Source organism: Sphaerodactylus townsendi, linkage group LG05, assembly GCF_021028975.2.
Source record: "Sphaerodactylus townsendi isolate TG3544 linkage group LG05, MPM_Stown_v2.3, whole genome shotgun sequence".
Classification (NCBI taxonomy): domain Eukaryota; kingdom Metazoa; phylum Chordata; class Lepidosauria; order Squamata; family Sphaerodactylidae; genus Sphaerodactylus; species Sphaerodactylus townsendi.
Genome location: NC_059429.1, coordinates 112,356,743 through 112,373,888, shown reverse-complemented (window position 1 = coordinate 112,373,888; position 17,146 = coordinate 112,356,743). Strand labels below are relative to the sequence as shown.

Below are 17,146 nucleotides of genomic sequence, written 5' to 3'. Positions count from 1 at the left end.
TTTTTAGACTGGCTTAATAAAAAGGGTCCTCCTAGACATCCTTGTCATTTAAACGACCCCACTGTTGGTTTGGGGGTTGTGTAAACTCATGGGCTGGAAATAAATTTCTGGTTTTCTTCACTATTCTCCTAAATCAGTTTGTGGGCACTATAGCAACTGACTGGTCTTCCTTCAGCATGACTGGTTTGTCTCCCTTCAGGCTGGTTGCTAGTTAAAGTGTTTTTCGTATGATGGGAAGAATAGATATTTAATGCCTTTTAAGGCACAGGAGTTCACAGTGTTGAGCCTTTGTCAGATACTTTTTTTAAAAAAAATCCAATTGTGCCTCAAAGGCAGATACTCTAAATACTGCAGCTGTTAGCTGTCGTTTTTGCTTCCCTTTCCTCTCTGCAGCCAGAGAGAAGCACAGAATAGTGTCACTATAAAAAGCATCTCATTTTATTTTGGGTGCGTGTGCGCGCGTGTGCTATCCAGTAGGTGAGAATAGAGCATTGTTTTTAAAACTTAAATCAGATACTCTATTGATTTCTACTAAAAAGCTTTTCCAAGCTCTGTGACCTTTGGTGATTTCCTGTCTTTATGGTTATATACATCTTATCTTGCAGTATATTCTATGGGTTTTATTCTGAGTCAGACCATTAGAGTCAGACCAGCCCTGTATTGTGAATTCTGAATGTCAGTTGATTTTGGGGTCTCAGGTTAATAGCAGGACTGGGATCCATTTATATGAAGTCTGTATTGTAATTTTGGGGCTTTTCTGCCTACAAAACATGTTCTGCCACTCAGCTACCTGCCCCAACCTAGTAAAAAAATGTATCTGAAAAATTCTACTTTTTGATCCCAGCACCAAATATGTGCCTGTCTTTATGGAGCTGTAGCACTTATTTTCTCTTGCAAAAATGTGAGTCCTTTTCACCTCTGTAATATGTTCTTTAGATGGGGATGTTGAGTAAGAATGACAAGTGCATGCATTTTGCATTAAGTGTTGATAACACATTCTGGAAAGCAATTCACATGTATTGTTTGGAGTCCCATCCCTGCAGCCGTCAGAGAACCACTGAACTAGTAAGAAAAATGTCTGTACGTTCTCAGTGCCATCTCACAAAATTCGCAATGCAGGGTCATTAGGCCCATCCTAAGATCTCAGGAAAAGTTAATCAGACCTTTCCTTAGTGAGAAATTTTGTACCCAATACACATGACAGGCATTGCTATCTGTGGTGGGATTCAGCAGGTTTGCGCCATTTCAGCAGAACCGGTTGTTAAAATTGTGTTTGTATAAAACCAGTTGTTAAATTATTTGAATCCCACCACTGGAACCGGTGGTTAAATCCTTTGAATCCCACCACTGCTTGCTATCCATTTTTTTTCTGAAGAGTTCATCCTAAGCATTGACACCCTTCCTAAGTCCCACTGACTTTAAATAGATTTAGAAGAACCTAAGTCTATTTTGGGTTGTACTGAAAGTGTTCAAAACCAGATCTTTGAATTAACCTCAATGTTAGAATTTACAGCCTGATTATTTTGTGCCGTTCTAGGTTCTAAATTCCTTGAGAAGGGCTATGAGTGGTAATGAGGGCAGGATAGTTGATTCTCAGGATAAGAAAACTAAACCCTAGATTTATAACGTTAACATGGAAGAGTTTTTTAAGTCTTTAGATGACCCCTCCAACCAATCTTTGTGCAACACCGTTGACACGTTAGAGAAACAGAACGAAATATAATGATTCAGATCCCACCTGAAATTTCCATGGATGGAAAAGTTTTCATCTGAAGAACTGTGACTTCCCTGTGTCCCCATCATAGCCCCCCGAAATGTTGCTCCTGAGGGATGGAGGATCCCCCAGGGATAGCTTGTGGGGAATCAAAAGGTCTGCAACAGGAAGGGGAAATGGTGAAAATCCCCAAAACACACTCCTTTCACAGGCAGAAATTTTAGGCAGGATCCCACCTGATATCTCTACTAAATGGCATTTTCCACTTAACATCATTGTTCTCATTGTATCATGAGGTGGTTTCTTTTGCCTAGTGTTTACTGAATTTAACATGTTACAGACGATTCCCTCAACCGATGAGATAACAAAAGCAGTTTCTTTATCTTTCTTCATGTGATATTCTTTTTTTCTTCTCCCTTTCCTCAGGTTCAATGCAAGTGATGAATAAGACAAGGAGGATCATGGAACAGGGAGGGGCTCACTTCATCAATGCCTTTGTGACAACACCAATGTGCTGCCCATCCCGCTCCTCTATTCTCACAGGGAAATATGTCCACAACCACAACACCTACACCAACAATGAAAACTGCTCCTCTCCATCCTGGCAGGCCCAGCATGAAATCCGCACTTTTGCCGTGTACCTCAATAACACAGGTTACAGAACAGGTAAGCAGTGTCTCTTGTGAGTTACTCAGCTCCCTTTACTTGCCTCTTGCCTTGAAATCTGGAATGTCATGCGTGTCTCCTCCTGACTTGTTCTTGCCTGAATTTTGTTTGTTTGTTTGTTTGTTTGTTTGTTTGTTTGTTTGTTTGTTTGTTTGTTTGTTCGTTCATGTGTGTGTGTGTGTGAGAAGCGTTGGCCAACTCATAGCAACCCTAGCAAAGGGTTTTCAAGGTAAGTGAGAAGCAGAGGAGCTATCTGCAGAGTCTTCCTTGACTTTCCAAGTAATGATCCTGTTTAGCTTTCAGGATCTGACAAGATCAAGATATACCATGACACCTTCTCTCCCACAAATGGCCTTTGCTCCATTTAATTCAATACATATCACATCAGTTGTTGGGACAGAAGAGGAAATGTTCTCTTATAATGAGGTGTGGTGAATTGGATACTGGGTGTCATAAAGGGTTCTGACTGGGAGCCGAATTTGTGACATGGGCTACAAATCCACCAGGAAACTCTCCTGCACAAGTTCTGTTACAATTAATAGGGTGTGCACAAGGGCACCATAATGCTTTTATGCAACTCCACCACTTCAACATTAAGAACATAAGAACAAGCCAGCTGGATCAAACCAGAGTCCATCTAGTCCAGCTCTCTGCTACTCGCAGTGGCCCACCAGGTGCCTTGGGGAGCTCACATGCAGGAGGTGAAAGCAATGGCCTTCTGCGGCTGTTGCTCCCGATCACCTGGTCTGGTAAGGCATTTGCAATCTCAGATCAAAGAGAATCAAGATTGGTAGCCATAAATCGACTTCTCCTCCATAAATCTGTCCAAGCCCCTTTTAAAGCTAACCAGGTTAGTGGCCATCACCACCTCCTGTGGCAGCATATTCCAAACACCAATCACACGTTGCATGAAGAAGTGTTTCCTTTTATTAGGACTCCAATTCTTCCCCCCAGCATTTTCAATGGATGCCCCCTGGTTCTAGTATTGTGAGAAAGAGAGAAAAATTTCTCTCTGTCAACATTTTCTATCCCATGCATAATTTTATAGACTTCAATCATATCCCCCCTCAGACGTCTCCTCTCTAAACTAAAGAGTCGCAAACGCTGCAGCCTCTCCTCATAAGGAAGGTGCTCCAGTCCCTCAATCATCCTCGTTGCCCTTCTCTGCACTTTTTCTCTCTTCAATGTCCTTTTTGAGATGTGGCTTACCAGAACTGTAATTCAAGCAAGCTGTCACACCACGCAAGGCCTTTTCATATATAAGGGCATGACAGTCTTTGCAGTTTTATTATAAATTCCTTTCCTAATTATCCCCAGCATAGAGTTTGCCTTTTTCACAGCTGCCATGCATTGAGTTGACAATGTAAACATTGTTTACATAGCTCGAGTTCCCAATGGATAGTACTGCAAATTAACTGAGAAGTTGCATCTCAAGATTGAAAATGCTATAGTCCAGCACTAAATACTTAGGCATTCTTACTAAGTATGCTTAGTAAGGACTACATCAGGGGGTATACACGTTTAGGATTACACAAGGAGAGGTGTAGCTGTTTAAGTGTTGGGCTAGGATTTGAGAGACCAGGGCCCAGATTCCTACTCTGCCATAATGTTTTGGGGGTAGCCAGTCACACTTTCAGTCCAACCTACCTTACAAGGTTGTGGTGAGGATAACATGGGAAATAAGGAGCAGAAACACTGCTAGTTTCTCTGCTTCGTACATGCCCAGGAGGAACCACACCCATTGTTAATTCCCTACAGTCATCTATTTTGATATGGAAGAAGCCAGTGGTTACTTTGTAGAAATGCCTTTCATCATCCAACCTTGAGCATTTTTAATACGAAAAAAGTAAAGGAAGTCCCCTGTGTGAGCACCTGGTCATTACTGACTCATGGGGTGACATCAGATCATGCTATTTACAAGGCAGGCTATGTTTATGGAGTGGTTTGCCACTGCCTTCTGCAGTCCTCTACACCAGTGGTTCTCAACCTGCCTAATGCCGCAACCCTTTAATACAGTTCCTCATGTTGTGGTGACCCCCCAACCATAAAATTGGTATATATAAAATATAAAAAGACCGTTTTCTGATGGTCTTAGGCGACCCCTGTGAAAGGGTCGTTCGACCCCCAAAGCAGTCCCGACCCCCAGATTGAGAACCACTGCTCTACGCTTTACCTCCAGCAAGCTAGGTACTCATTTTACCAACCTCAGAATGAGAGAAGGCTGAGTGAGCCTTGAACCAGCTATCTAAAACCAACTTCCATTGGGATCGAACTCAGGTCGTGATCAGAGCTTTGATGGCAGCACCACAGCTTACCACTAAATATGGAAAATGAATGCATTTTTTGGTGTATCTAATATCTGCAGTCTGTGAATTTGGATATCAGTCTCTAAGACAGTACATTGTAATTAAACCTGCTTACTAGACATTCAGATACAGCTGACCCTAAATGAATAGTGACATTGAGCGAACATGTTTTTATATTGGTGCTTATATTAACTACTATTTGTTTGGGTGGCTGGCAATGATTTATTTCAGGCTTTGTGGAATAATAGCATTGTCTGACTAGACTAGAGTCTCAAGGTGTTCTTGCAATTTAAATGTGAATGCAGAAGCTATATTTTCTATATTCTCTTGGTGTTTGTACATGGTTCCCAGACTGAAGGAACCTGCCATCAGAAAAACTAAGCAATTTCCCAGTTTTTCCCCTACTGTGATAAACACCTAAATTAGTCCGAAGACAAATAAATTGAAGCAAGTGGGGTCTCCCAATTGTGTTACCATTTCCTTTTATTTTATTGCAAAGGGGTATTAATTTATTGAAGCCCTCAAGATATACCATAGACAACAAACACCCTGTTTTTAAGTTAGCACCTCTGTACATAATGGACTATTACATTGCTGCTATTGCTAGTTATGGTTGCTGGAACATTCTAAAACTGAGTTGTGAAAAACTGTACCTTCTAGTTAAGGAGATGTTTGAAATATGGCTCAGAATTAATTGCATTGAACTGTATTAACATGCTGTAGTTTGGAATAAATTTGTTTCTTAGGCACTGATATTCCTCTTCTCTTGCCAGTGCCACTGTGGGGACTTGAGGTGATTTAGAAAAAATATATAAACTGTATAATTCAGATGACCATGCAAAGTAAAAATACATACAGCACAACAGCTGGCCTTGTCCAATTCACAGGGTCATAGGGTGTAGGTCTTGGGCCAGGAGCCTTTAGCCTTTTGTCCTCCAGCTCACACCAAAGACTCATGCCTTTGACCCACTCCCAACATAAATATCTGCAGCAGAACAGAAAGTCAGCTCAGATTTCTTGCAGCTGGCCCAAAAATACAAACTTAAATCAGACATTCAGCTCTCCCTGTTTTGTTTAATAATCGGCATTGCGCTTTGTTTATATTCATTATTTTTTAAATTGCATTCATATTATCATCATCATACTCAACTCAAGCAAATTCCAAGATAATATAGAGACAATAAAGCATATTTTACTTGTACGTAAGACATTACACAGGCAGTCACCCAGTCTATAAAGCCCCTAAACAACCACCGGTATTACCAGATGAACTAAAACACTAATTTATTCCTGCTTTATACGGAAAGATTCACAGTAAATTAGGACCCAGTAATATACAACCACCACCACCCCCCAACATGAAATCTGTGTTACATTTTACTGACACATGCCATTTCCATTTTCTTCCTTTGTCACCGTGAAGTGAAAACAATAACCCTGCTGAAGTCTGCAACCTCTTCTGGTGAACAAAGGTCCATGGTCCCAGGAGAATGCTGAGTGCAATTAGGATATCTTTTGGGAATTTATGTGCAAGTCAAATCAGTGTTAGCAATTGGAAGCGTTCTGTCATCTACTCAGAGAACATATGCAGCCATCAAAAATCAATAGATACTAAAACTGCACAGCACTTAGCTATGGCAGAAGCACTCCTTGAACGTTTTTTTTGCATATCTCTAGAACAGGGGTAGGGAACCTGCGGCTCGAGAGCCGCATGCGGCTCTTCTGTCCTTGCACTGTGGCTCCACAAGCTGAGCCGCCGGCCCCATCCTTGCCCGCCCTGCAGACAGCAGGATGGGCACACGAACTGCCCACGGTCGGCTGGGCCGCACCGCGGGCTTCCCCTCTCGCCCGCTCCGTTGGAGCGGGGTGGGCCCTTTCCCGGTGGCCGGTGAGGCCGAGCCACCGGCTTCATCCTTGCCCGCCCTGCAGGCAGCAGGGCGAGCACATCCATGTGCTTCTCAGAATGAGCGGAGTAAAAGGTAAAAAAAACCCTCTATATATAGTGTTATCTTTATTTTAAATGTCAAAAATTATTTGCGGCTCCAAGTGTTTTCTTTTCCCGTGGAAAACAGGTCCAAATGGCTCTTTGAGTGTTAAAGGTTCCCTACCCCTGCTCTAGAACAAGACCATTGTGTATTTTAATTCACCAGTAAGGAAGAGTTTGTCATAAGGTTGCCAACCTCCACGTGGGGCCTGGGGATCTCCCAAAATTATGGATAATCTCCAGGCTACAGATAACCCCCTGGACAAAATGGTTGCTTTGTAGGGAGGTATCTATGACTTCATACCCCTGATGAGATCCATCCTGAAACCCCACCCACTGTCTAATTTGACCATTTCCAAAGAGGTGTGAATCAGGATGCTTCATGAGAATCAATCCCCATTCCTCTTCCCCATTAGTGTTAAAGAACTGATCGGAAGCTTTAGAGTAAGAAAAAAGAAACTTAAACCAGCTGTAGAACTTTTGAAGCCAAAGAGAGCAACAGCAACTGATATATTGAAGTTTATTTTTAGCATGTGGATGTGGAGAGGAACAGGTGCACATGGGGAAATGGAATGTTCTTTGGATTCAATTGCTTTTAATTTTCAGCCTAGCCACTGCCTTTCTTTTGTTCTTGTCTTCACAATGATGTCTTTTTACATCCTCCCCATTTCCTGTCTTTTTGGGATCCTGGCCTTGAAGGCACTGGTGACCCACATAAGAAATGTATAGGTGGATATTTTGGGAAACCCTTACCTTGTTCTCCTTTCCCACTTTGGCCTGTTCATACTGTAAGTGGTTACTCTCGGTCATTATGTTTTCTGGGTTTCTCCTCAGTTATTAGTTTCTCTCTCTCTCTCTCTCTCTCTCTCTCTCTCTCTCTCTCTCTCTCTCTCTCTCTCTCTCTCTCTCTCTCGCTCGCTCGCCTGCCTGTCTCATTTCATCCACTTCATAGCGCTATATTGTTTGATTTGACATAAGTGAGTGAGTCCACAACAGCAAACTATGGAAAACATCTGAGCCATCCATTAACCTCTCGTCCTTTCTCCTCAGACACTGCTGAACTTGTACTTTTATTTAGTTTGTTGGTGGTGATGGAAACTGCCCTCAAGTTACAGCTGATTTATGACAGCCCTGTAGGGTTTTCAAGGCAAGAGACATTCAGAGATGGTTGGCCATTTCCTACCTCTGCAACCCTGGGCTTTCTTGGTAGTCTCTCATCCAAATTCAGACCAGGGCTGATCCTGCTTGGCTTCCAAGGTCTGACACGATTGAGATAGCCTGGGCCATTAAGGTCAAGGTGTTTAATACATTTTACCCTGACATATCAGGTATAAACTGTTTTCCCTTCTCTATTTTATCCTCACAGCAACCCACTGTCAGATAAGTAAGGCTGGAAGACAGAGTGACTGGCTCCGGGTCGTCCAGCGAGCTTCATGCACATTTGAACCTGAATCTCCCAGATCCTAGTAAATTTTTGGCCACTTACTTCAACAAAATGGCATCTTGTTAGATCTGATGTCCAGCTGCTGAAATCTATAGGCAAAGTTCTACCCGATATTTTTAAATTTTGTAAATAAATAATCAGTTTTGGTATCCGTAGATATGGATCTGTTTAAAACATTGTTAGGCTCCCTTTCTACCCCCCAAGCAGTGAACAATAAAAACATTAAAACATGTTAAAATACCTATATCATTTCATTTCATTTTAACCTTTAATGGCATATAAAAATACCTATATATACATATAAGTTTTGTGTGTGTGTGTGTGTGTGTTTATGTAATTATAGACACATGAACAAGAAGGACAGTCAGTGAGAATCAGTGAGGGAATGTTAAACAGAACAGTAATGTCATCATCATCTGCTAGAAAGGAATTGGGTTATGGGACGCCATTACTATTGTTATTGTTTTAGACCGCTGTTTAAATGGTTTTAATGGTTTTAATGGATTTTAGTGTATATGGTCACTATTGCGACCCTTGTTTTATATTGTATATAGATTAGTGCTGTACACCGCCCAGAGCCCCTTGGGGATTGGGCGGTCTATAAATTTAAAAAATAAATAAACAAACAAACAAACAAACAAACAAATAGTGAAAGATAATAATAGAAGGGGACAGTCAAATTTCCCTGGGAAGGAAATTCCATAATTTTGATACCATGACCAAGAAGGCCCATTCGTGGATTGTCACCCATCTAGCCTCAGTTGGCTGGGGCACGCGAGGTAGATCTTCCAAAGTGGATGGGTAAATTCATGTGAGAGTAGATATTCTTGAGGTGTGGCCCCCAAGCTGTGTAGGGTTTGTAAGGTGAATACTAGTACTTTAAATTTAGGTGGAAGCCAATTGGCAGTCAGGGTAGCACAATAAGACTGTAGGGATATGGCTCCTATGACCCACTCCATTTGCAATTCTGGCTGCATCATTTTTCACCTATTGTAGCTTCCAGACATTCTTCAAGGGCAGCCCCGTGTAAAGTGTGTTGCAGTTGTCTAATTTAGATGTTACCATCTAAATTACACTACACTGCACTGCAGTTACAAGAACTAAATATGTAAATGATCCTCAAAATGCAGTATTGGAGATGTTGTGCAAGGGAATGGTGGAAATGATACTGGGGAGATTGTAAATTATGGCACCATGGCCCTATCATTTTCTCCAAATCCCTAGCAGTTGTTTTCTCAGCTCAGTCAGTATCTGGAGAACCAAACATGGATCCTTTGCATCACGTTTCAAGTGTCTCTATATATTTGCTGTACGCAAACCTGATCTAGAAGTGTAGCTTCCTCAGTCTTAAGAGAATGCTAAGTACCCATCAAAAATATTAAGGCTGGAGAAAGACAAAAGGTTTATTTGGGTTTTTCCTCAGAGAGCTAGTGGCAGGTTGAAAGACAGATTACAAGTGCATGTTCATCCCACTTTGGCTTCTGGTAAAGAGATTTTTCAGGTTTATGTAAAAACCTGCAAAAACTACAATGTGATGGAACAAAAGCTGTTTCTGCACAGCTGAAAAACAGTGCCCTAGGGACAGTAAAAACACCATCCCTGGGGCGCTGTTCGCACAGCTGGCATCGCAACAGCACCGTTCTCACCCCCACCCCCACCCAGCACGAAAACGCCACTTTTGAAACTCGTTCCCTGGGTGAGTTTTTTTCAAAAGTGGCGTCTTCACACCGGCGCGGTACGAAGTGCACCAGCATGAAGGCGCTGCTTTTGACCCCTCCGGTTTTCCATTCACTTACCTCTCCTCCCTGTGCAGCTCTGGATGGCTGGAGGGACATGCCCATGCTGCCCTCCAACCCCCGGAGGTCAGAGGGCAGCATGGGCATGTCCCTCCAGCCGTCCAGAGCTGCGCAGGGAGGAGAGGTAGGTGAACAGGACGACCCGCAGGCTGCTCATGCGGAACCACCTCTGAGGGTTATAGCAACTTTGGCGCTGCCCGCACAAGAACGTTTTATGCCGGTGGAGAGCCAGTGGAGAGCTGTTTTCTGCCGCTGTGCAGAATTATGCTGGTGGAGAGCTGTTTCCTGCCACTGTGCAGAAATAGCCAAAGACTGTAATGAGAATGAAGGGTTTTGTGTGAGTATACCGTATATATTGAGAGCTACATTTTCTTAAATCTCTTTCTGTCTTCTTGAAAACAATTTTTTCTGTGGTCAAATTTATCTTATATTTACCTCCAAAGATCTCCACAGTGGTTTACATGAGGTGATTTCGATTTACCCTCAAAACAACGCACATGAATCTACTGTATATTGAGTCAGATTATTGGCGTACAAAGGACAGTATTGTTTACTGTGACTGTTACCCAAATCAGTCCCTGTGCCAGGCCTGTGAAGTCAGAGCAGACTTTTCCCCATTCTCATTTTTCTTGCTTCTAAATTCCTGTTTCTTTGGGGGGAGAGGTTTGAGTTCCACACATGTATTGCAGAAAGCAAACAAAAGCAGCCAGTTTACAAAATTGTAATGTGTTACTTTAAGCCACATACCCGTGTAAAATTACTTTTTAATCCAAATTATCAGATATTAATGTGGGGATAGAGGGCCATATAGCTTGAATGCAAGCAGCTCTCCAGGATCTCAAGCAGAGATCGTTCGCATCATCTACTAAATTATCCTTTTCACTGGAGATACCGGGGATTGATCTTCATATTTGAGCAGGACTTCCTTCAACTAAGGCCTCCTTGTAAGTGAAATATTCTGTTCAACATACCACACCGACCTGTTATGACTTCTACATGAACTGTTGTTTTAAGCCAATATCTTTTGTTTATCCAGATGCATTTAACCATGTATTTATTTTTACAAAGTCAGCTTTGTGACCACAACTTACCAAGGAGAAAGTGCTTCTTTTGTCATGTGTCTCCTAACACTCTTTCCAACTCTACTTTCAATCCACTTTCCCTAAGCCCTTTTCTGGTTGCTGTTTGTGGATTTATTTTTCTTTGCGGTGAAGGATCATCATTAACCTGTTCTTTTATTTGCACTGTAGCAGTTCTTTTGTGGTAGCAAAAAATATGGTCGAAATACCCACATTTATGCAGCTTTAGCCAGATTCCATATTGCTCTTACTGCAGCTCATGCTGTTGGAAAAGTGCCATCATGTGTGTGGTCAAGTAAACTAGCATAACTGGAATTCTTCCATGCATTGCAGAGTGGGAAAATGGTAGGAGTGAATGGAAACAGTGTGATGAAACACTTTCTTTCGTGATTTATTAAAAAATATGAATCCTGTGCTTTTACCATAAAAATGGTAGTGTACAAAATTAGAAGTTTTGATATGTTACAATATACACATCTGAAATAGCAACCGTCTAAAATCCTCACATCTAAAATCCTTTTTCTAAAATGCCCTGACCTAGATGGCCCAGACTAGCAGCCCAATCTCATCAGATCTCAGAAGCTAGGAAAGATAGGTCCTGGTTAGTACTTGAATGGAAGGCCACCAAATAAGTCCACAGATGCTTTGGAAAAGTCATGAATGGAAAACCAGCTTAATTCATCTTTTGCCTGGAAAACCCGACGGGGTCACCACAAGTCAGCTATGACTGGACAGCACTTTCCACCACAAAAGGTCTCACAATGAAATCGTAGCAATAAAACGTGACTGAAATCAACACTAGCACTGCAGTAGTACTAAAGCCAATAATAACACAAAACCAACAATTGATTAAAAAAATAAGCAAATAAATCTAAGTAGAACAGAATGAAAACAAAAGGGAAAAGAAATACCACTTGGCTTACAGAATATGATAGCTTTTGCACATTCCTTGAAGGTCAAGAAGAAAGGAGCTAGGCTTAGAGCCCATGCAATGGGTATTCCAAGGTTTGGAGCCAAAACTAAAAAAGTTCAGCCCTTCATACTTCTATTAAAGTAAGAATAGGGTACTATCAGCCAAAACACTGGTAGATCATGTGGCAATTGATCAGAAATTGCTAAATCATGTGATGCCAAACCTTTACACAGAAACAACAGGGCAACCAACAAATGTGGACCAACACTAATGCGTAATGAATGCTGTGGTGGCCACTTCTTAGAGCCCTTGCAGCAATATTGTGGATCTATTGAAGAGCATGTTCTTCTAGGGCAGACCACAGAGCACAATACAGCAAACTCAAAAGAAGCGAGCCTTAACTTTCTCTCTTGGGCCCCTTCCGCATATGCAGAATAATGCACATTCAATCCACTTTCACAATTGTTTGAAAGTGGATTTCGCTATTCCACACAGTAAAACCCAGTTTCGAAGTGCATTGGAAGTGGATTGAAAGGGCATTATTCTGCATGCGCAGAAGGGGCCTTGTTGCTGTTGAGCAACAAAATGCTGTTGACAACAAAATACTTCTCCGGGCGCTCTTTTTGCATGATTTCAGCTGCTATCTGGAAAATGCCCACATTGTAGACAAATATTAAGATTGCTCCATACTGATAGCAAGTTCTTGCATTACAACAACCCTACCCCTACAAGAGTGTTTTGTGACTTTGCTGTCATTTCGATACTGTGGGAAGTTGGGCAGGAAGGACATTTCTATAAACATGTCAAGTTAGTTGAAGGATTAGTCTGTGGAAGATCTGCCACTCAATGAGTCATCAGCCTGTAAAGAAAGAGGCCAATGATGCTCTTGGATTAAGAGGATGTGGCCAAAAGAATGGAAGAGAAAATAAAGGCCTCTTGCAACAGTGATTCCTCAGTGTCGGAAACTGACTCTGCTAAAGATTCCTTGTATAAACATTTTACAGAATGAATGTTCTGTTTCTCAGTTTTCGTACGTCACTTTCTAGTAGAGAGCATTTAAATCGGAGGATGAGATTGGGAAAGATAGATGTGAGGGTATGGGTGACTGATTGCTCTTTAATACTTAGGTACAAATATTTGATCTTTTTGGAAAAGCTGTTCTTTGTATTCCTTTTGGCTAATGTGCTAATGTAAGTATTTTTAAAAAAAACACAGAATCACCCCCAACTACTCATGACCAACGGCTTCTCTCCCTAACTCATCTGACCACCCAAGCCAAAGAACAGCTAGTTTGGCAAACAGCTTTTCATCCTTAGACACCTGTTTGTGGACATTCTGTGTCCTCCAGAAGCAGACTTGTGGGCTTAGTGTGCTGCAAGAGGAGGAAAAGGAGGCAGAAAGTCCAGTTTCATTTTTCCTCATTCATGGTACTTAGTGACAAATAATCACAGCCCAGTCTGGAGCACCTTCCTTATGAGGAGAGGCTGCAGCGTTTGGGACTCTTTAGTTTGGAGAGGAGACGTCTGAGGGGGGATATGATTGAAGTCTATAAAATTATGCATGGGGTAGAAAATGTTGACAGAGAGAAATTTTTCTCTCTTTCTCACAATACTAGAACCAGGGGGCATTCATTGAAAATGTTGGGGGGAAGAATTAGGACTAATAAAAGGAAACACTTCTTCACGCAACCTGTGATTGATGTTTGGAATATGCTGCCACAGGAGGTGGTGATGGCCACTAACCTGGATAGCTTTAGAGGGGGCTTGGACAGATTTATGGAGGAGAAGTCGATTTATGGCTACCAATCTTGACCCTCCTTGATGTGAGATTGCAAATGCCTTAACAGACCAGGTGCTAGGGAGCAACAGCCACAGAAAGCCATTGCTTTCACCTCCTGCATGTGAGCTCCCAAAGGCACCTGGTGGGCCACTGCGAGTAGCAGAATGCTGGACTAGATGGACTCTGGTTTGATCCAGCTGGCTTGTTCTTATGTTCTTATGTTCTTAGTCTGTGGCTACCTGTTGTAACAATATGCAGTTGTCTGAGATCGCTGAAGTGGCTGCTCTGGGAAGCCTTTACTCTCCACTGGCTTTGTTTAACCTCAATTATGTCACAATTGCCTGTGTAACACAGGCCATTTATACATGGAGCACTTACCCTGCAGCTGTTTGCTTTGCAGTGGGTTTTTCCTGTGGTTTTTGTTTGAACGAGATCATCCTGCTGCGAAGTGTCCCCAGCCGAGCTAATCCACCAAAGTGGCAACATACCACTTCCTTGTTCCTGGTTCTTTCTGTGCAACCTCCTGGGGTTAGACATGGCTTCTGGGGGAAGGGGGAGAGAGATTTATTATCCTGGTGCTTATGGTGGATCCAATCCACTCACTTGTGTTCGGCATGGTTCCTGATTGGCTGGGGTTGTGTTTGAGAAAAGTCCAGAAATAAGATGTTCCTGCCGGGGGGGGGGGGGGGGGTGCTGCAAAAACAGCAGCAGACAAACGAACTCATGACAACGAACAGATATTTATGCAGTCTCCCAGCCAAAATTAAATTCTGCTTGAGGTAGTAAATGTGTTGACCACCTTGCTATTGAATGGACAGAGAGACAGTCTTTTTTTTCACAGTGATCATCCTGCAGTGATGTTGGGGGTGGATCATTCACATGACCAACTGCAGGAGTAAAATACTATACGCTGTTCACATAAAGATTTTAGTAGATTGTATATTCCTCCACCCTAGAACAAAGCATGATAGACCCTCGTTGTTGTAGAATGCTCTGACTCGGGAAGTGCCTACCTAGCCCTCCTCCCCGCATCCGTTTGAAAGTAAACAAATACATTTTGGCATCAGTGCTCTGGTATCAAAGTACCATGTTCAATAATGCACAAAATAATGGTTTTGACAAAGGCAGTGCATAAAAATGAGTGATAATTCTCATATTTGTTTGGGACTATATTCTAATGAGGAAGCGCACAATTTTCTCAATCGCTGCACCTCAACTGACTGAACATCTTTATGTGGGACAGAGTGTGGTATCTTTCTTGCTCCTTTTTTAACGCAGTGGCTTGTGCAGGCAGAGGGAAGGGCTGTGGCTCAGTGGCAGAGAAGCTCTCCGGTTCAGTCCCTGGCATCTCCAGTTAAATGATGTGGTAGTAGGTGATAGGAAAGATCTCTGCCTGAGACAATCTGAATAGACAATACTGACTTCGATGGACCAGTGGTGTGATTCAGAATAAGGCAACTTCATATGTGTTCATCTGTGTCTTAGTTTACCATTGTTTTAATTATACAAATATGTTTAGAACAATAATTTGAATGTGAGTCACTCCATTAACAATGGTACATCAGAGTAGTATCTGAAACTGTGGTTTGAGCCTAGTTTATTGCCAGATTTAATGATGGTTTTGAATGATGTGGACATGGATATTCTGGATTAATCTTGCCTTGTTCCCCAGCAGAAGAATGCAGGCCAAAGAATTCCTAGCAAAAAAAATGCCAGCTGGCTGTCTTTGGGGAAGAAAATTAAAGCTATGAATCCATCACTTATCAAGACTAGCCAGAATCTGAGTGATCGTTTATGAGCCAAAACTGTTTTCAGAAGCTAACCAGGGTTAAAATAAACCTTGCTTTTGTACTGATGTCTAAACCTAGCCACTGTATTATATTTTTACAATGAATAAACAATTCATAAACAATATATAAATCATATGCAAGCATAATTAGGGCTGTTTACCTTGATTAGAAACACCATACAAATTCTTCCTGGTGAACCTCTAGAGTACCATAGCAGTTGAGCTGACCAATCATTGCTAACAGTGCCCGAAAAGAGTTGATGATACTATTATAATAACATCTTCTGTCAACGAGTGGTTTATTGTACAGAAGCAGAAACTGGTCGAAGTCAAACAGAAGAAGAACAAATGATGGAAATGGGTTACCCAAGGTTGTAAAATGTCAGAGACAGGAATAGGGACTCTGGTCTCTGAGTCACAGTTTCGTATGCTGACTCTTAACCACTAAAACCGGATCACTTCCCACTGGGACTTCTCAGCTTAACTTTGATATATACCATATATCAAATATACCGTATATACCATAAAAAGAAAGCCTGAATTCCATGCTGAATTAAGAATGGGATGTTTTGTTCGGTACAAGGATGGCCTTTCTAGTAACTCCTATGAGTGACTCCTGAGTGCCAATCACAGCCACCCAACTTTTAATCTGCTGGTTAGAGTAACTGGTTAGAGATCAGTAAAACCATATGGCAGTCTTTTATTGAGCTTGACTTTTACCGTAATGTATTATGAGACCAGTTTCTTAAGACTGTTGTAGCATCAAATAAATATGTTGGCAGTTTCAGCACAAAAGTGTTAATCACCAGGGAGAATTTTAGAGGAAATTTGGCATCCTCAGAAGGTTCCCTTTTGTAGGAATGCTGCATGAGGGGCTCATCCTGCAGAAAGGATTGGGGGGGAATGGGACAACCTTGACATGGGATCATAAAATACTTGTGTCCTTGGACGGTCATTGAAGCAGATGAAATGAGCTTCTGCTAAAAATATAGAAGCACCCTGAACAGGATGTCCCAAGCTAGCCTGATCTCATCAGACCTCAGAAGCTAAGCAGGATTGTGCCTGGCTAGTACTTGGATGGGAGACCACTGAGGGAGTCCTGGGTTGCTATGCAAAGGAAGGCAATGGCAAACCATCTCCAGTCAGGGTCACAGAGGACAGGCCTTGTAAGGAAGATCTTAACTGGTAGGCTGAACAATATGGAAGGCTGGTCCTTCCAGTTGTTGGGAAAAGCCATGATGCCTAATTTGCATAGAACGTTTACTGTTTATGGGGGGAAGGGGTTATTTACTCAGAATGTTCACTCCAGAACTAGCCCCTCCCCTCTGGTGCCACACCAGCTGTCAGTGAGCGTCATATCCTCCTCAGAAAAAGATGTAAACTGCCTCTCTGTTCTGATTAACTGTTGTGTTTCTATAACATTGTGAAGGAAAGTTGATATTATTCTTCAAAAGAAACCCTGTTTAATCCATCTCTCACACAAGTACCCTAGCCTGCTCTTTTCATCGTGCCTGAAACAGACATAATGAAACATGATAAAAAATAGCCACAATTAGACTATTTGAACTATTGCCTTTGTTTCCAACCTGATAGCTGTGAAATGAAGCCAGAAAATCATCACAGACACCAAATGTTCTCCTCCTCATCCACAAACCATTATAAATCTATTTTTCCTT

The 17,146-nt window shown here is 42.0% G+C and overlaps 1 protein-coding gene across 1 annotated transcript in view; it reads left to right on the top strand.

Moving 5' to 3' along the window:
• SULF2 (sulfatase 2) overlaps nucleotides 1–17,146 on the top strand; it is a 158,646-nt gene that overhangs the window by 53,451 nt on the left and 88,049 nt on the right. Inside the window, exon 3 of the mRNA XM_048496285.1 lies at nucleotides 2,141–2,380. Within this exon, the coding sequence (XP_048352242.1) occupies nucleotides 2,141–2,380 (240 nt within the window). The remainder of the gene's footprint in view (nucleotides 1–2,140; nucleotides 2,381–17,146) is intronic.